Source organism: Bipolaris oryzae (assembly GCF_000523455.1).
Source record: "Bipolaris oryzae ATCC 44560 unplaced genomic scaffold scaffold_145, whole genome shotgun sequence".
NCBI lineage: Eukaryota > Fungi > Ascomycota > Dothideomycetes > Pleosporales > Pleosporaceae > Bipolaris > Bipolaris oryzae.
In genome coordinates, this window is record NW_006911421.1 from 1 (window position 1) to 19,013 (window position 19,013).

At 50.5% G+C, this 19,013-nt stretch overlaps 8 protein-coding genes across 8 annotated transcripts; 3 read left to right on the forward strand and 5 right to left on the reverse strand.

Annotated features, from left to right (window-relative positions):
• Window positions 1-1,178: 1,178 nt before the first annotated feature.
• Window positions 1,179-2,593, forward strand: COCMIDRAFT_8015 (uncharacterized protein; the record flags this gene model as incomplete). The annotated part of the gene is made up of 3 exons (XM_007692896.1): window positions 1,179-1,251; window positions 1,332-1,644; window positions 1,699-2,593. The coding sequence occupies 3 exons, from the start codon at window positions 1,179-1,181 to the stop codon at window positions 2,591-2,593; spliced, it is 1,281 nt and encodes a 426-aa protein (XP_007691086.1).
• Window positions 2,594-3,133: 540 nt separating this feature from the next.
• On the reverse strand, window positions 3,134-4,441 carry COCMIDRAFT_103680 (uncharacterized protein; the record flags this gene model as incomplete). The annotated part of the gene is made up of 2 exons (XM_007692910.1): window positions 3,134-4,322; window positions 4,377-4,441. The coding sequence occupies 2 exons, from the start codon at window positions 4,439-4,441 to the stop codon at window positions 3,134-3,136; spliced, it is 1,254 nt and encodes a 417-aa protein (XP_007691100.1).
• Window positions 4,442-5,276: 835 nt separating this feature from the next.
• On the reverse strand, window positions 5,277-5,681 carry COCMIDRAFT_103607 (uncharacterized protein; the record flags this gene model as incomplete). The annotated part of the gene is made up of 1 exon (XM_007692911.1): window positions 5,277-5,681. One exon carries the CDS (start codon window positions 5,679-5,681, stop codon window positions 5,277-5,279), a length of 405 nt encoding a protein of 134 aa, XP_007691101.1.
• A 2,694-nt stretch (window positions 5,682-8,375) lies between these two features.
• Window positions 8,376-10,996, forward strand: COCMIDRAFT_39540 (uncharacterized protein; the record flags this gene model as incomplete). Its single annotated transcript, XM_007692906.1, has 3 exons — window positions 8,376-9,230; window positions 9,285-9,568; window positions 10,507-10,996. 3 exons carry the CDS (start codon window positions 8,376-8,378, stop codon window positions 10,994-10,996), a joined length of 1,629 nt encoding a protein of 542 aa, XP_007691096.1.
• A 529-nt stretch (window positions 10,997-11,525) lies between these two features.
• COCMIDRAFT_8019 (uncharacterized protein) lies at window positions 11,526-12,353 on the reverse strand (the record flags this gene model as incomplete). Its single annotated transcript, XM_007692897.1, has 1 exon — window positions 11,526-12,353. One exon carries the CDS (start codon window positions 12,351-12,353, stop codon window positions 11,526-11,528), a length of 828 nt encoding a protein of 275 aa, XP_007691087.1.
• A 529-nt stretch (window positions 12,354-12,882) lies between these two features.
• COCMIDRAFT_103678 (uncharacterized protein) lies at window positions 12,883-13,899 on the reverse strand (the record flags this gene model as incomplete). The annotated part of the gene is made up of 1 exon (XM_007692912.1): window positions 12,883-13,899. The coding sequence occupies one exon, from the start codon at window positions 13,897-13,899 to the stop codon at window positions 12,883-12,885; it is 1,017 nt and encodes a 338-aa protein (XP_007691102.1).
• Window positions 13,900-15,330: 1,431 nt separating this feature from the next.
• Window positions 15,331-17,311, forward strand: COCMIDRAFT_39543 (uncharacterized protein; the record flags this gene model as incomplete). Its single annotated transcript, XM_007692907.1, has 3 exons — window positions 15,331-15,611; window positions 15,906-15,946; window positions 16,011-17,311. The coding sequence occupies 3 exons, from the start codon at window positions 15,331-15,333 to the stop codon at window positions 17,309-17,311; spliced, it is 1,623 nt and encodes a 540-aa protein (XP_007691097.1).
• Window positions 17,312-17,717: 406 nt separating this feature from the next.
• COCMIDRAFT_39544 (uncharacterized protein) lies at window positions 17,718-18,822 on the reverse strand (the record flags this gene model as incomplete). Its single annotated transcript, XM_007692908.1, has 4 exons — window positions 17,718-17,971; window positions 18,037-18,585; window positions 18,652-18,703; window positions 18,778-18,822. 4 exons carry the CDS (start codon window positions 18,820-18,822, stop codon window positions 17,718-17,720), a joined length of 900 nt encoding a protein of 299 aa, XP_007691098.1.
• Between the last annotated feature and the right edge of the window lie 191 nt (window positions 18,823-19,013).

Below are 19,013 nucleotides of genomic sequence, written 5' to 3' on the forward strand. Positions count from 1 at the left end.
TTTCTATAGCTATATCTATATCAAGGCCTAATAACCTCACCTCTAAGATATATCGTGATAATAACTATTTGGCGTGGCTCTAGAGCCTCATTTATGAGGTTGTTTTGGTGAGGCCGCGCGTGCGCGAGGTGGTGGTGTGCGCGAGGTGGTGGGGCACGGTAGCAAAGTTTGTAGAAATGACAAACCGAGGCAAACTGAATCTAGCCATGCTAGATGACCTAGGAGATCTTTCTTTAATAACAGTTTGTATATGTGAGCCATTGAAGAATTGCAGATCAGTTCATGATATGGAGACTTGTACAAATTACCGAGAAGTTCCTAACATCGGGTCATCGCTCATCAACGGCTTCTATTTTGAGGATTATCATGCTTTGGAGAGTGCAGCTGACTGGTCATCCAATGAACTCTGTGATCAGGAAAGAGTTGATCAGATGCACACGTCCAGCCCCTACAATTGCCCTATGCCGTCTTTCCTGTCAGACAATAAGCTTTTCCCGATTTGCTTGGTGCAAGGACGGAATGGCTTACTTCCTGGGTAAATGGGCCGAATACGAGATTCTAGAAATTCTAGCGCACGGGAATGTCCGTTTCTGAGTCAGCCTCTGATTGGTAGCAACATTCAGACCATTGCGCATCAGTATACAATTTTATTCATTGGCTACGAGCACTAGTTTTTCTACAATGTATTTCAAGTAGACTGTATGAATTACAGGATAATTCATCCTGTGAGTTCTCAAACATTGCTCTTCTAAACAGCATGATCGCGTGAACAAAGCACTGATGCAGCCTACCGCTGTCAGCGATGTCACTATCGGACCCAAGGGGAAATTGGATATTTCGGTGTGTACTCCGACAACTAAAATAGCCAGCGCAAGGGTTAAAGTAAGCAGTCACTGCCGAAATCGGTGCACTATGACCAGTTGGTCCTCTGTAAACCTACGTCCGACATGTCACGGCATGGTCCGCACCCATGAACACTGGCCGAATTGATTGCCGCGATGCCGCCCGCCCAAGAACGTGATTGTCACTGCGCAACGACATCGTAGGGTGACCGTTCATATAAGATTATGAGCAAGTTCCCACTATTGGGAATCGTTACTCCGGCCGTTTCGCACAGTCTCTCATAATAGCCCATCCATCACCCTCGCTTCCTTGATAGGCTATAGACCACTCTCGCTATGTTGTCTCTCGGTCAAGTTACAGCCATACTCGCCTTCACTGGCGCGGCTATCGCCAGCCCTACCCCAGAGGGTTCGTCAAACAAGGACTGCGTGGTCACGATTGCGCAATGCAGAAAACTCAACCGAGCTACAGCTAACATTTGTTCAAAGCAGATGGTGCTACCTTTTCGCTTCATCCAATCCCTGGATCTGCATCCACAAAGCATGGACTGGATCAGTTGATTGAAGTCAGGCGTAGAGCCGGAGTCGAAGTACACCCAAGGCTCGTCGAGGCTGCAGAGAATGCTGGGCGTCGTCTACGCAGAGCCCGTTTGGCATCTCGCAGCACAGGTCGAAAAGTGACTGGGGCTTCATGGGGATGGAGTGAGGACAAATATGATACTGAGTACCTTTATCCGGTCCAAATTGGTGGCAAGAACGGCAAGACGTTTCGCGCCAGTATTGGCACTGCTGCCTCAGATTTGTGAGTCACTATATCATCGCAAAGAGTCGTGGGTATATTCTAACATTCATCAAGCTGGTGCCATTCTTCCGCACAGCCCAAGAAACAGAACGTCGGGTACACCTACTACGAAATCAACCCCGCCCACCAAAAGGTCGGCTCTAACTACTCGATTGGATACAACGGCGCTGAAGCAGATTCTTACGGCAATGTGTATGTCGAAGATGTGACGATCGGCGGTATTACCACCAAGCAAGCATTCGGCGCAGCCAGTGGCCTGTCGCAGGCATTCCTATCAGACACGGATCTGGACTGCTTGGTCGGTCTCGGCAACAGCTCCTACAACAGCATCGTGCCCGAGTACGAGAATAACTTCTTCGACAACATCATGAAACAGCTTGCCAAGCCCGTCTTTGCCTACGCCGAGAAGAAGGGCGGCTCCGTTTTCGACTTTGGATTCTTTGACCCCAACCAGTACACCGGCAGGGTTGCCTGGGTCAACAACGCACCTGAGGCTGGCTGGCCTGCATACGCCTTCTACGGCGAGGGCTTCAGTCTTTTCGACCCCAACGCCAAAGTCACCCCAAGAAAAATGAACATCCATCTCGATGCCTCGACCACCCTTACCTACACCGACCCTGATATCGTCACCGCGTGGTACAAATCTATCCCCGGCTCAAAGTACGACGACGACCAGCAGATGCACAGCGTGCCTTGTAACAGCAAGCCCGGTGGCTTCACCATCGTCATCGCCGGTCAAAAATTCTTCACTCCCGGTTCGCAACTCATTTCCATTCCCCTTGATGATCAGGGCAAGATGTGCCTCGGTGGCCTGCAGAACATTGGCGGCGGCGTCGATTTCAGCCTCTTTGGCACCACGTGGCAAAAGGGCAAGTATGTCATGCACGACTTTGCCAATCCTCATGCTGTTAGGCTTGGGTTTGCTATGCAGCCCGGTGCTAGCCACTAAGCGGTTTTTCTTTTCGCCCGACGCTTGTTAGACAAGATGGGAGTGTTTAATGTATATATGCATGGTGTGCGAGCGGAAAAGTTCGAACATCGCTGAAAAAAAAAACACAAGTAATGTTTTTTGGGTAAATAGAATATAATATAAGTAATGGCTTACCACCTTGATCAAATCGCAATTCTCTTCACCCAAGAAACACCGTGACTTTTGAATGTAACGGCGTCGGAAGGAAAAATCGCGAGTGCATTGTAACGAGCACAATGTTGCTGTAATACATGGGGTCAAGGATCGTATGATCGCGCTTGTGTAACAACTCCGTCCCCTCTTTCTTGCCATGTGATCATGTCACAATATCTTTTTACGGGGACGGCGGATCGTCCCTTTCCCCCTCTCCGCCTCACTCATGACATGATGAATAACCGAACTCCACAACACCACAAGTCACAGCGTTTCTTCATTGCACGAACAAACAAAGAGTCATGTCGGAACTAAACTTGATAACTTTGATTGAAAATATTACATTGCTAAAAGGTATACAGCATTTTACACATTCTGCTCGTTGATGAAAAGACCAGCCATTCCCATACCAGTACCAATGCACATACTGGTGAGGAGAACCTTCTTCTTTTGCCTCCTGCACTCGCTGAGACCAGTGACGATTTGTCGGGCACCTGTGCATCCAAGAGGATGACCAAGAGCAATAGCACCACCGCGGACGTTGAGCTTGGAGTGGTCGATCTTGAGAGTCTCAAGGCAGTATACGGCCATGGAGGCGAAAGCCTCGTTGATCTCGATGAGGTCGACGTCGTCGAGGGTGATATTGAACTTGGTGAGGAGCTTGGGGATGGCGACGGATGGGCCGATGCCCATGATTCTTGGGGCGAGGCCGGCGACGGTGGCGCCGATGTACTTGGCCATGATAGGCTGGCCGAGCTTCTCGGCGGTGGAGCGCTTCATGAGGAGGACGGCGGCGCATCCGTCGGTGAGTTGGGAGGAGTTGCCAGCGTGTGACTTGTCGCCGTGGGGCAGGAAGGCGGGCTTGACCTTTTGCAGGCTCTCGAAGGTGGTGCCGGGTCGGATGCCCTCGTCCTTTGTGAGGGTGACGGTCTTCTCTTCGCCAGTCTTGGGGTCCTTGACAACAGTGGTGATGGGCACAATCTCGTCGTCGAACCAGCCGGCCTTTTGGGCAGCCTCGGCCCTTCGGTATGACTCTGCGGCAAATCTGTCCTGGCGCTCACGCGAGATGTTGAAGTCGTTGCCGACGTTCTCTGATGTCTGACCCATGGGCTGCATGCAGTCGCATGCCTCTTGGTTCTCGAGGACCTCAGCAACAAACGGCCTCTCGAGCCTGTCTCCACCCACGGTCATACTCTCGGCGCCAACGGCCAGACCAATCTCAATGCTACCGACGGAGATCTGGTTGGCAATGTCCTGCACTGCCTTAAGACCAGACGAGCAGAAGCGGTTGAGGGATGAGCCGGCGGTGGTGTTGGGGAAGCCTGCGGCGAGCATGGCGGCGCGGATATAGTAGGCAGCCTTCGCATCGGAGACATTGCCCAGGCAAATGTCTTCTACAAGGGCGGGATCGAGGTTGGACTTTGCGACCACCTGCTTCAGTGTCTTTACGAGGATGCCATCGAGCGTGGTGTCCTTGAAACCACCCTTGTGGGCCTTTGTGAGAGGTGTGCGGATGGCGAGGGTGATGACAATGTCGTCGGGGTTCTTGGTGGTGCTATCGAGACATTGTCAGCGATTGTTCTTTTAGTGGCGCATCGTGTTATCTTACAGTGCCGCCAGACCGCCGGTTGAGGGCGTCAGTTGGTTGACAATGGACTTGAGACGGTCAGTCATGATGATTGTGTGAAAGAAGGATGGGTATAGGAAGTGGACGGCAAGGTAAAGACAAAGACTGAGGCGATAGGAGAAAGAGACGGATTGTCGAGGCGGAGACGCACCTCTTAACTCTACTTGTGGGGCGTGCGCGAGAGCATGTTGAGCCGAGGATCTCGGAGGCACTTCGCCTAGTCACGTTGCCGTCGGTAATCAATGCCATGGCAACTCCGGCTGCCCCATCAATGTGCATACTCCATACATACCGGGCATAGTAATCATATCGCCACGGTAATACCAGAGCCATGGTAACAAACCGTCACTCCCATGTGCATGCAGCCACAGCCGTGTGGGACTCGTGCGGACCTTTTGGAGAAAATGATTGCGCCGCCAACTGCTGCTCTGTCGGCCAACTGCCACTGCTCACGGCTCTTCCCGCCCCACATTTTGCCACGGCCATCGTGCGTGGAGACATGGCGGCCCACTTCCCCAACCTCACATAACCACTGCTTTACCCAGCCATGAAATATGGTTGGTGGAGCTAACATCAGGATACGGTTCCGGAGTTTATGAGGGGTGATGGACCTGGCACCAGATTGCTTGTTTCAACCTCAACATTGCCCGATACCAACGCCGCAAGACTTCACATCTCACGCGACACGGACGCCATCTTCTCATAGTCCAAAGAAAGAGAGAAAAAAAATCAATGTAATTATCAACATGATGAATTTGTTACCAACTCTAGAATTACCGCCATGAGTCGTTTCTCCAAAAGAACCCCTCCCAATCCCCCAGCCCACGCAATCCAACCAAAAAAAATATCACAGTAAAATTACATTTCCATTCCCACGTCCACCTAAATAAAAGCCGCCAACATGGCTCCCAAAAACGCAACTCCAGTACCCATATCCAAACGTCCCGCACTACCAGTCATATTTCCCATGTTCATCAGGCCCATCGCACTGCCCGTCGACATGGGCATAACCGAACCATCCGACATGGTCATCATACCCGATCCCATAGACCCGGACATGGACGCTCCAGATGTGCTAGCTGGCCCATCGTTCCATGCCATCGTAACATCCGCCCTCGACGGCGTGGGCATAGGGACCATAGACATGGACATGGACGACATGGATGACATGGACATGGACATTGAAGTTGTTGCCGCCGAGGAAGAAGTCGACGACGCCGTTGATTGAGCGAGAGCGAGGGGTGCAAAGAGCGCGATGGCGGCGACGGTGAAGCTTGAGGCGAGCATTTTCGATATTCGGTTTACTTGGATTTTCGTGTTGTTGAAGTTGAAGATAGCGAGACGAAAGGTAGTAGCGTTGAGTCCGGCTCGGTAACAAGAGTAAATCACTCCAAGAATAAAAGATATATACACGATCGAGAAGGGTAAGATGCGGGAAACACTCAGGACACGGCGGAGCTTAAGAAACGCGTAGATTGGGTTTATATATACTTTACAAATACGCAAGTTAAGGTTCGCTTCATGCGGGTTCGCAGTGTCGTACGCTGCGATTGCAGCCAATGCTGTGGAGAATGCTACATGCCACAAAACGCGTTGCACCTGTCAGTGTTTCCTCCTCCTTTCGCTCGCTCGTTGACGCTCCTCATAGCCACTATGACTAACGCCCGGAAACCATGCCCTCCGTTTTGAACGGAGTGACTGAACGCTCGTTTCAACCGCCCGTCGGAACACTGCAGGGCCGGACCCACACAAGGAAGAGAAGACACAGAGAGACAGGGAGTACGTTCAAGGCATGAAAAAAGGACAGTGTAAGAAAGTGTGTTTCGGAGGCGCTGCGGATTAAACAGCCAGCTGCGCCGAAACGGGGGTCGTGGTGGTGCGGACTAAACTGTGTGCGGATTGGCTGAAACGGAAGATGCGTGTGGTTGGTTCGCGTCCGCGCGTTGGTCTGGAGTTTGTCGCGACTTCAATTGTTCCCATGGCTGGTGTGATTGAGCGACGACGCTGATTTCGCGCAACGAAATGTCGTTCTGGTATACTGATTTGGGTGCTGTAGATACGCTGAGACTATTTGGGTGATAGGAAAAGCCAGTGGAGTAGCATATATGTCGGCTTGGGTGGGTGTGGGGAGGACAGGTGACGGATCCAACAAGCGTGAGACTGATGCGCGACTGACATGCTGGAGACGTTTACTGTGGCAGCTCTATTGGAATACGGGAAATAGCGCTTTTCTAGGGTGATTACTCGACGGTTGTTCTGGATCGTCGGCTTTCGAGGTTGGGTGGGGCGCGTGATACACGGTGGAGTCTCATGTTTAAGGTATCAAGGCAACGCGGATAAACATGCGGAAAGATCGCTTCGTATACGATCTGAGGGCTATCCGCTATTTCCGTGTGTCTCGATGGGGCTTGCCAGTCGAAGTGGTAAAGACGCCGGTATGGTAAGGCGGCGCGGTACGACCGGAGCTTGACATTCGACTGCTGGAGTGCTCAACCATTCCTCCAGATTAATGCATGATTGTAGATTTATCTCATATGATATTCTATCCGGTACATGTTATCATCTATACGTTCTTCTCACTCTTACTTCACTTCTTTCGCCTGTCCAACCGCTGCCTCATCTTCTCAAAGTCAGATAATACTTTATCTATTTTGGTCTCCTTTTATCCCTCCACTTGTTCTAACGTGTATATCATCTTTCCCTATTGCATAGTATTCCATTTGAATACAATCATCTTGCAAGATAGCCACTAACAATGCTATTGTCCTCTCCCCACCCCTCCTCGACAATGCTCTGATGTCCTCCTCCTCTCTTCATTCTATTCTTGATTATCGTCTTTTATGTGTTTGTTTGCTGCGAAAAAAAGATATATCCATCATTTTTGGTGAGAAAATCGATACCCGCTCGTTGTTGAGGCGTCCCGGTCTATATGTTCTGAAAAGATCTCGACGACGCTCCGCGCAAGTCAGTAGCGCATCACGATTTCTCAGATTTAGACATAAGTCTTGTAAGATTGAATTTACTAAAAGGTGGTGACAGTATTATCATAAACAATATCGGTCTTAACCACAAGCTTCGCGTTAACAGCGTCACTTCCCAAAGTCACATCGGTCACTGACAATTTCCATATCTCCAACGTCACTTAGCATTGTAAAGGCCGCAGAACATAATTTCATTGTGCAAAACTACCCATACCATGTACACAAAATATAAGGAGCATCTCGATCTTTTACTCTGTTGCCCTGGTCAACTAGGCAAATACCATAGGGCTGCAGAAACAAGGCCCCGCCCCGTCACCAACTCACCCTGCTTATCTCCGATACCCCACAAACTAGTATCAATCCCTTTGCGCCTGACAGAGCACAAGGCAAGAGTGGGTCCTGTTCACAGGGCTGGCGGGTCTAAGGCATCCACAATGGGTACTCGCGTGGCAGTGAAAGGTTTAGTTCCCAAAGCGACGGGTCTAGATGGTACCCGTGATCTTCGATCCGCTGCCTTGGCACCCGTTTCCCCGCAAGAACTCTCAGATCTAACCGCTGCGGTTGTTTGCCCTGGTGCTTAGACCAACCTGTGAGGCTCCAATCCCTTGGCAGAAGGGCGTGGAAGTCTGTATAGGGGAGTTAGAGGGAGACTAGTGGCCACGCGCAAGGTACCAAGTTGATGCAATTGGGTGACTGTTGTCCGCGTGGGGGATTAATCTGCTCAATCAATTCAGTCTGTGTCGTCACAAAAGAATCAAACGCTCACCATACCGGCCCAAGCGTCCTGTTCTCAAGACGTTCTACTCTCTATAAAATATCCCTCCACTACAACCATTACCTCGCAACAACTCTGGTTGAGTCGCTCAAGACACTCAAAATCCCTCTATTCTGGTAGGTACAGTCTTTAGTGTTTATTTATCTGGCGTTTTTTTCTTTATCTCCTTCTGTTTTTGAGACAACAACTGGGAAGAATTGTTGTCATTAACTACCAGAAGCAATCATGGCGATGATTGCAAAGAACAACGCGTTTGGTACTGGAGCACCCAGTTGGGACCTTTCGTTCCCAGCTGGTGCACTTACCGCGGCTGAGATCACTGCGTATTGTCCGCATTGGTTGAAGTCTATCGATATCATCAACAGGTTCTTATGTCATGGAGCCCGTACCATTCACATAGCAGCTTTGCTGAATGAGTTCCGGAACTTTCCTGACGATAGAGTATTCAACACCAACTCAACCTTGGTGATGATGTCGTACGCCATGCGGAAGGCAGGTTTCGACGGGTGGACTGTGACGAAGCACTTTGACTTCACACGCGACCACTTCCTCCCAGAGAGCGGTCTCAACGTCACGAACTTCCGAACTCCTTGCATGACTCAGCCCAGGAATGCTACTTCACAGGGATCAAACCATTCCATCAATCAAGGTGTGCGCCCGGTAGCATTCAAGGACTTGGCCAAACATGTCAAGAAGCACCCATCCGGAGACGACGCGCTCGATCTTGCACGATGCGTGCAATACGCAGTTGAGCACCTAGACGAGGTGTGGCTGTTCCCAATAGACTTCCAACGCCTCACTGCACACCTTGGTGGGCCAGCAACTATCACGCCCGCCCATCTCGACGAGCAGGTGTTCGCTCGTCGCGACGACATCAAATTTCCTGCCACAAAGCGCAAGAGGTCCGCTGCCATCAAACCGACCTCCAACAACAAGCAGCCAAGCAGCAAACCACCTACCAAAATGCGTAAGTTTATCAACGTATTGTCGACGTCAGGCCCATCGCAGCCACGAAAGCGAGGAAACGACCACCTTTCCAAGGACACCAACTCTGCTGACGGGTATGAGGATGGTCACGAAGTACGTACAAGCACTGATCGTTCCAACTCAAGCCATCACTGACATCGTGTCAAGGAGAATGAACCGTTCGGACAGCTTGCCAAGAAGCGCAAGCTCCCCCGTGGACGCTCAATGTTCAACTCATACGTCAACGACGATGAGTTTCTCCCCGATGAGGCTGGTACAAATGGCAATATCCCGACGAGAGACTTCAGCGCACCTGAGCAGGACGAGCTGCCTCAGAGTGAGGTCGATAGGAGCATCACTCTACGCAAGGCTCGTGAGGGAAAGCGGGCAGCTGTCGAACCCGACACTGCTGCTCCTCAGCCCGATGTCGAGCCCAATCTTGGATCTCCCCAGTTTTGCTTCTTAGACTATGATCCAGTGCTGAACTATTTTCCAAGTGCTGATCGTCAGAACAAAATCGCACCCAGCTGTGGTCAGCAGTCTAGCGTAGCATCCGGCTACGCCCAACAATCCAACGTTGCATCTGGACATGAACAGAGGTCCAGTTTCGCAAAAGTCCGCAACCAGCCGTCCAACCTTGCGCCCAACAACGGCCAGCAGCGAAACTTTTATCCCGCCTGTGGTCAGAGTTTTGATATCTCATCCACTTATATTCAACCATCTCGCCACTCATCCGGCCACGACCAGCAACCTTCTTTCCCATCTGGTCACCCTCAAAAGGCTGATCTCACAACTGGCTATGGCCAGAGACTCAATTCCATTCTCGGCCCCGATCAACAGCTCAATCTTCCTCCTGCTTATGGCCAGCAGACGAACTTGTCATCCACTTCTGCTCAACAGCCCGTCTTGCCATTCAATCATAGCTGGCAGCCAATTTCGATGCCCGATCATATTCAGCAGTCTTTTGTGATTGGAAATGGTCAACCATCGACCTTCACAACCGGGCACTGCCAGAATTCCGATCCCGCATGCAACGCCAACCAAAAGTCGATTTTTGCGCCCGGCTATGACCCGATGGAGCCCAACTTCGCACCCAACTTTAGTTCATCGCAGTTAGACTCGCAGTTCGACTTTGTACCTAAGGAATATGAGCAACCGCTCAGTCTCGATTCGACCTCTGGCCAAGTCCCATTGGACATCGCACCGATTTTGGATCCAAATCAATCAAGCTTCGCACCAATCCTCGATCAAATTCCACCGGGTTCCAATCCCTCTTTTGACCAAAAATCAAGCGATTTCAACCCCAGTCCCGCTGCTCAGCAAGCTGAACTTTCTGAGTAAGTCCTCCCCACCTCACCCATTCTCTCCTCACTAACAATTCCCCTTCCAGTCTTTTTGAGCAATATATACAGCAATACACAGAATCAGACGTACAACTCAACACTGCCACAACCGCTGTCGCCGATACTGCCGCCACCGACTCCACCATCGCGAACACCCTCCCCGCCCTCCTCACGCCTCCCATTCAGCCCGCCAACCACCTCCAGATAACCGAACAAAACCTTCATAACTACGCCCGCCGCCCTTTCATTAACATAAGTGACATGTGGAATACCGCCTTGGACTATATGCGCTTCGACGGTCCCCGCCAGTCCGCTCCCTATCGTGAATTGCACACCTTGGGCGAACTCAACAAAAACGACATTAGCGACTGGGCCGAAAACATCCGCTTTGCCCGAGAGCAATGGGTTCAGTTCGGAACTATCTGGACGGAATTCGAAGGCCACCTGGAGAAGATCAGGAAGGCCAGGTTGGATTGGGGCTGGAAGAGCCCGGAGGCCATTCGCGTGGATGCGAACAAGGCCTCTCAGGCCGCGTGAGAGTCTGGACACCTTCTTTCTTTCTTTCTTCTTTCTTAATTTGTTTGCCCACAATGTTTTCCGATGTTTTCTCAATCTTTCTCCCGTCTTGCGGTTTGTATAGACGAAGACCATAATGTTTGGGTACGATTTCCTACAATGTTTTTTTTTCTTTATTTCCTTACATTTCTCCCGTCCTTTGCGCTTTGCAAGGACGATGATTACTATGTCACGCTGCGATGGCGGCGTTTTCCTATCTCTCTAGTAATTGTTCTCGGGATGCATATGGCGTTTGGGGGCTTTGAATGTATGGGGGGAGGTTCATTGTTTTATGTTTCTTTTGTTTTGTTTGGCGATGGGTGTACGGTATTCCCCTTGGGCGATGTGATTTTCTTGCGATTGGATTTTCTTTGCGATTGGATTTTCTTTGCGATTGGACTTTTTTTGTAATTGGATTTTTAAGCGATATATTTCTGGATTTGAGATACTCAGGGGATTTGCATACCGATAGTTACTGGTGTTTGTTTTTAATACACTTTTCCATGTACACTTAATGCCTCCCCTGCCGCTCCCTCTGCCACTGTTCCAATTCCTTCTGTCTCTGCCACTGCTCCAATTCCTTCTGCCTCTGCTCCCACTCCCTCCTCCTCTTGTCCCTCTCCAACTCTGCGTACTTCTTTACGTCCTCCGGGAACGTCGCAAAATGCCACCAATTCTCCTTTGCAAAGGTAATCGCAAGCGCAAGCTCACACTCTCTATCCTGTGGCATCATCCGATTTGCGAGTAGGCTCTTTAGATACGGGTCTGGGCGCTCGCCGCTACTCCAGTCCAGAGGTATCAGTTGGAGGACTTCCAAATAGTGGCGGTAATTTGCGCTAATGTCTGCGCGGAGTTCTTGTCTGCGTGCTTCGCGGCGTTTGCGGAGTTCCTCGGCCGTGGGTTGAGGGGAAGTAGGAACCCTAGGAGCGGCGGGAGCGATGGGGGCGTTGTAGGTGCTAGTAGGACCAGTGGAAGTGGTATGGCTATTACTGACAGCAGTGCGAATGGTGCGGGTAGTAGCAGGAGCATTAGATGTGATATTTCCGGAAGCGGGAGCATTGAATGTGGTTTGCGTGGTGTTAATGAATGAGAAGGCATGCTCCTGTGAGGCCCTTGTAGGTGGCTGGGGTTGTTGAATGATCGAAAAACCTCCGGTGGAAGGATAATATTGATCAGATACAGCAGGGTTTTGGGGTTCTGGTGCAAGAGTGGTTGGACTCCCTGATAGCTGTGTGTGCTGAGGTTGAGAGACTGAGGGAGAGCCCTGCGTGGAAGTACTGGAGTGACTGAGTCTTTGATTCTTCCCTTTGCTAAGTATAGGCCGAAGTGGTGGGGCCATTGTTAATTGATATCGATAAGGGCCATGAAATGAAGCTCTATACGGTGTTAATGAAAAGTCGAGTTCAAATACATGCGCGGCGGTGGTGAGATGGGAGAGAGACGGACGATAGAGCGAATTTGTAGGCACTAGCACGCTGCGCTGCGTGTCGTTGTTGCAACCATAATTTGTTACTGTCTTGCCTCAACCGTAATTCGCTATTACTGCCTTCGTCGTAACCGCAGTTCGCTGTTGCTGCCTTTGTCGTAACTTCATTCCGCTGTTACTACCTTCGTCGCGGCCGCATTTTGGTTGCCGTACCCAATGAATGTGCCTAATAGGCATATACTTGTTAAGAGGTGAAATTCTAGTAGTACTGCTAAACCACATTTACTTGAACTGTAATGTCAATATTTTGATACCTGATTGCGGCAGGTTGGGGCGTAGCCTACTATTCTTTTCTGAGATAATTGATCTGATACGCTACATAGCAAACAGGTATAAAAAATTCAAGTAAGTAGAAATTACTACACATCTGCGCAAGAAGGCCTCATAGCTTAACCTTCTTCTGATCCCTGATTTCCTGGGCCATTCTGACCATCGCATACAAGCTCTGCAACCTTGGCATCTCATAACCCCTCTCCCTAGCAATCCTCAATGGGTTTCCTAGGATCACCTCAATCTCCATCCTCTTTCCCGCTTCCCAGTCGATTGCCATACTGGGCTTGCTGCCACTCGTATTCTTCAACGTAGACTTGATGATTTGGTCGGGGGTGGCGAATTCCTTGGGCATGGGCTGGCCGAGAATCTTGGGTGCGGTCTCGAGGATTTCGGTCATGACGCCCTTGAGATGGCGCTGTACTTCGGGGTCTTGTGACATGAGGTTGTTTGGAGAGCAGAGAATGAGCACAGAGGTTGGGTTCATGGACGCATTGATGGCAATTTTATGCCAACGGACCAACTGAAGCTTCGCATGTGAATAAGCCTCGGCATCTTTAATGCCTCCTTCCTTCAATAGCGCGATGAAAGCGTCGTTTTGTTCAACGATACGTGAATCAGTGTCTTTGGCTGCTCCCGTGTCGAGATGGGGTAGGTAGGGTCCACTGTTGATGCGCGTCCATCTATTATGCTTGATGAGACCATGTTCTGGCTGTGCACAGGTTGCTATTGTGACAGCCGAGCAAATGGCGGCTTGTGGGAAGCGCTTTGCGTATGGGTCCTCAACGCCCAGGCCGTTTTGTATCAACACAATGGCGGTCTTGTCGCTAACGAGGCCTTCCAGTATCGCCGAGTCGTCGCTTACGTCCGGTAGCGCCTTGGTGCTCACAACGACATAGTCCCATTGGATTGCGCTCTTTCGCGCTTCTTCGGGGTTCGCAAAAGTGTGTGCTGGTGTGAACGTGTAGTCGCCATACTGAGGAGACGTGACTTTGAAGCCATCCGCTTTAACTGCCTTGTAGTTGGAGCGGCAAATCACCGAAACCGAGGTACCAGGTACCAGTGCGAGGCGTGATGCATAAAAGGCTCCGATGGCGCCAGCGCCGACTATGAGGATGTTTACAGACATTGTCAGGTTGGTTGTAGTGGGAGAGCTGTCCACGTCCGTGTCTGAGGCGTTGGAGCTGTCTTATCGATAAGTACGAACGAGTTTAGCCTCGGTATCTTGACTCGGCAATCCAGCCAAGCTTTGATAACGACTATGTAAATGTTAACTGCCTCTTATTCTTTGCTGACATGTGTTTCGTCCCTGGAAAATTCCAAGATACTTGAAAATCCCATCATTGGCTCAGTCGCTTCCATTCAGTTTCGAAGCTTTCTGACATCTTACATTTGTTTTTGAATAATGAGCTGAGATGACGATTGAAACTCCAGTTTGAAGCTAGGGACGCTACAGATACGCATCACCCAGGATACTTGTTTCATCACCTTGAATTTCCATTCTGTCAAGTTCCCATGATGGGCCTGTACAGCTCTATAGAGCTATTCTTTGACAACGTTCTTCCCACTCTCACTTCATTTCAGTACGGCTATCTCAGTCAGGCTTCCATCTTATTAGACTTGTTATTGTCTTTGATTCGCATAGCTGATGGTCGTTCTTGGGCCGCAAGGGCTACAATTAGAGTTTTTATGTGAGTCTCTCAGCAAGTTTTGCAGTTGCACAAATGAAAACCTTTTGTGCAAATATAATAGACGAGGGCGAAGTAGAGTTCCTTGAGTATCGTTTCTAGTAGAGAAGCATTGACGCATCTAGCTAAACATTTATTATTATTTTCTCGATATTGATCTGTAAAAGAGGGAGATTTCGGTCCACTCGTACAGCAAAGCCTCTTGCAAAACTTGAAACTGCGAGAAGTATGATAGAACAATGTTCTAATGATTGATATGTTGGTTTTCAGGTGAGTGAAACGAGACGGCGGCTTTGTCACACGAGTTCAGTGTCCACTCGACAATATGGTAAGAGTATTTAGTGAGTTACCGTGACTTGCGACGTAACCAAGGTCAACATAATCGATCTTGATCTCAATCAATCGTCGTTTGGCTGACGAACGTCTAGGCCTCTGCTCAAATAACACAACGATTTTCGCTATGCACAAGAGAACCAAGGATACACGGATAGGGCTAAAGGAACTTCTAATAGACCATAAGAATTTGGTATACATAGCCAGGACGACTATCGGGGCGGTCCATTACTGAGAAATTGGTTAAGCAACAAGCAGTTCTCCAGCCATCCTTAGGGTACGCAAGCGGATTTTTTAACATCGGCAAACGGAGCGCTGATAACAGACGTCCAGTGATCATACCACATGAGTATTGCAAACGGGCTATTCACGGATCATTTTAGGATATATTGCCCAATTCACTTTCACCACCTCACCCTCATTGACCGTGAGTCAAAGTCACGGCGACCGCGTACGCACAAACGCCGCAGGCTTCTCATCAAATACTTTGCCTCTCCGAGTCTCTTCTACACCTTTCTCTGCACCGATTGTTCACCAACATGAGCCCAACGAAAACGGAAAACAACGAGACATCTCCCCAGGATTTATTCCAATCAACCCTATCGTTCTTTCCTGAGAATCTCTCCCAGCTTATGTTGGAGAACGGAGAACCTTCACACGATGCTTCTTCAATCCTAGCCGACGAAGTGGAAGATGTTAGGCCCTGCAGCCAAGCACTCAGTCTCGGATTGCCACCTCTTCGGATGATCAGCAACAGTGCTCAGAACAATAGCCAGCTTCGCGATGCCAGGCTGGCAGACTACTTCTCACCAAATCCACAGTAAGACACTCTTTTCCTTGTACTTATCCCTTCCGTCTCCGCAAATCACGACATCTATGGTGAAGTCCATGTCTGCTTCCATTTCGAGATCTATGTCGGAAAAGGTCTATGCTGGCTTTTCGAGGTTCGATCATCAACGGATTATCAAATGATTAATGGGTGCAAATTGACAAAAAAGGTGAAGTATAGAGTGTGGGAGAGCAGCGTTTGCATGTCCGTAGTGACATCAACTTTGCTGCCAAGGGCGGTTGCCATGGCAGACTGCAAACACGAGAGTGCTGACCAGTTCAATAGCGGTGGACAGCCTCCTGCCTACCATCCCATGAATGAACAAGGTAAGTCTTCTCAGTCCGTACTTCTACTAGCGAGAGTGTTGGTTCACTGACTGACACTCCACAGAGCAAGCTCGCAACCCGGCGAAACCTCAGCATAGCTCCCAGACGTTCCAGAACACGGTGGATAGGATGGCTCCAGAGATGGCTAATCTCAAGAAGAACGTCAGCACCTTCACGCAAAACTTCAACAGCTTCGCGCAGGCCCAAACACAACTGATCAACACATTGAACGCACGTCTCGTCAAGGCCGAAAATGAGCGGGACCGTCTCCGGGCAGCCCTCTCTCAGTATCAGCACCAGCACCAGCAGTTCGGTAGTCATATGGCCACACCCCAAGCTGCTCCCGAGTTTGGCAGTCGTATGACTACACCGCAGACCGCGCCCGAGAGCAATGCTTCCTTCTTCCCTGGAGTCGAATACGCACAAATATCTAGCCCCATCACTTCCTCCAAACCACTTCAAGAGATCAAGCCCTACTACAGCAGTCCCATCCAACACAGCACCAGCTCAACCCCCTTCGGCTCCAAGCTCACCGGCACCAAACGCCCCAAGAGCGAAAAAACCAAAGCTCGTAAAGTCTTGAAAATCAAAGTCCCAGGTCAACTCACCACAGGTCACCACCATCACCACTCCACCACCAGCAACAGCAACGGCAACGGCAACAGCACCAGCACCACCCACACCCTCACCTCGCCCCTAACCCCCGGCCGCATCGGCCCCCCAACCCCACACCCACCCCGCTCCACAACCATAATCTCCAAACGCAAAATCCACAACCTGGAAAAACTCCTTCCCGCGGCCTCTGCCCTGATCCCCCTCATGCCCCTCACCGACACGGAAATAATCGTCTACTTCTTCCAATCCCTCGCGCGCCCCGTCGTCTCCCTCCGACTCTACGCACGAAACTGGGGTCCGTCCAACATCTGCGACACGCTCAATGCGCACCGCAACATCGCAGGCGGCTACCTGCGCAACACGGCGAGCGTAAAGTGCACGACGGCCATTAAGCGCGGGAAAGAGCGCTTCGGCGAGGCGTGGGCGGATGAGCTGCGCGATGTTTTTGCGCATGCGGATGATGTGCAGGCGACGGATTTGATGCAGTTGAGTGCCGAGGAGAGCGAGGTCGCGACGGATTTTAGGGTCAGGGATTTGAGTAGGGAGTTGAAGATGCATCCAAGGATGGGCGTTGATGGCGGGGTCTTCACCGAGTGTGTCAAGTGGTGTGTGGAGAGGAGGGCGGGGTATACGCTTGCGAATGTGCATGAGTTGGCGATGGCGTTGAGGAAGGGGGAGGAGCCGGATTTGAGGGAGGAGAGTGAGGACGAGGACGAGGATGAGGATGAGGATGAGGAGAAGGATGCGTGAGGGTTTGCTGGTTCACTTTGGAAGGTTCGTTCTCCTTGGTCGACGGCCTTGGTGCTTCTTGAGATCGAGACTGGTCAGTCTCTTGTCTTGTCTTGTCTTGTTTTGTTCTTTTCCCTTTTCACTATCCGTTGCTACGCCTGAGCTGGCAATGATAATTGTAATGGCAGGTGGGAATTTGTTCGGGGTTTAGATGTAATGTAGGATCCATAAGAATAGCAATGCATGCATAATGACCACGGAAATATACCAAGAGAGGAAATCGTTGATTGAAGAGGGTTGTGAATACTTTTTTTTTAGAATACTTACAAGTCCGTCAATCAGTATTTCCCAAGACGAAAAAGGACATGGAGGAAACTAATCTTGCCATATCCTTCCGGACTCTCATACCGTCCCTCCCACACATCCATCAACCCATAAGCATCATCAGCATACCACCCTTACCCGCATCTTTATCCACGCCCTTGTTCGGTCCCACAGGGCTCGTAGCAGCAAAGAACAGCACCTTAATCGCAATCGCAAACCCAGCATGCAGCACAACGACCACAACGAGCAGAATCTTAGACGTCTTCGCCTCAGTAGTGCTAAGCACCGGGTAAAGATTCCTCAGAAGAAACGCAGCGCTAAACGCAAGACCGACCGCTACAACTGTAAAGTTGAGAACTGTTTCATCATTAGTCCTTGATGCAAAACCAGAAAGAACGAAAAAAAAAAGACAAAAGACTTACTCGCCCACGGACTCCACGCAACCAGCGCAACCGCAATCCACACCAAATTCGCATACCCATAAAGACAACAGCACTCGAGCAAATTCGCACTCTCGCTCCCATACCACTTGAGCACCCCCCAAAGTCCCACAGGGACAAACGCCGTATACCCATATACCAGTCCCGCAGCCCCGCTCAGCAACTTAAAATCATACGCAAAATGCTCCTCGCCCTTGAGCGCCAGGTACTGATTAATCGTTCCGGTCAAGAACAAGATAACAACAACGGTAGTAGCGATCCATACGGGGCCGTACAGATCCGGGTTTCCCTCTAGGACGTCGAGGAAGTTGGCGCGCGGGTAAATGGTTGCGACACAGCGGCGCAGGACCTCAGCGGTGTCGACGTCGAAGGCTTGGGCGTAGAAGTTTAGGGACCAGAGGTAATGCTTGCGGCCTCCACTACTACCGCTATTGTCGCCGGCGGCGGCGGGACCCGGGAGGAAAGAGGTAGAAGTGGAGTCGGGTTGGATTTTGGGGGCGCCGCGGCCGGACGAGGGTTGGGTGTCGAAATCTGAGGAGGAGGAGGAAGTTGTTAGTGGGGGTGGGAATTGGAGAATGCAGGAATTGATTGCCTTACTGGAACTATGGAATTCGAGGTCTTCTTGTAAGTCTGTGTGGCCTAAGTCACCCTGTTGGAGTGACTTGTCAGCCTGCGCATTGTGAGGAGCATGTTGCTCAGAAAGAGCATGCAAATCAGACGCACCTCTTGGTCCACATCAACGACAACATCGTATCCTCGATTCGCCATGTCTCGTCGCTGTTTTGCTTCTTTCTGAAGCACTGGTATCGTGTGTCGCGGCGGAGCTTTCGTCGCAGAGCGGCCAGATTGCCCAGATTGACGTCGCGCGTCGTAGTACGCGACCCGTGCGTAAGCTGGTCCTGCTGGGGTGTGGGGGGGCTATACTTGATTCGGAGCAGGCATAGTTCAGGGTCTAACGG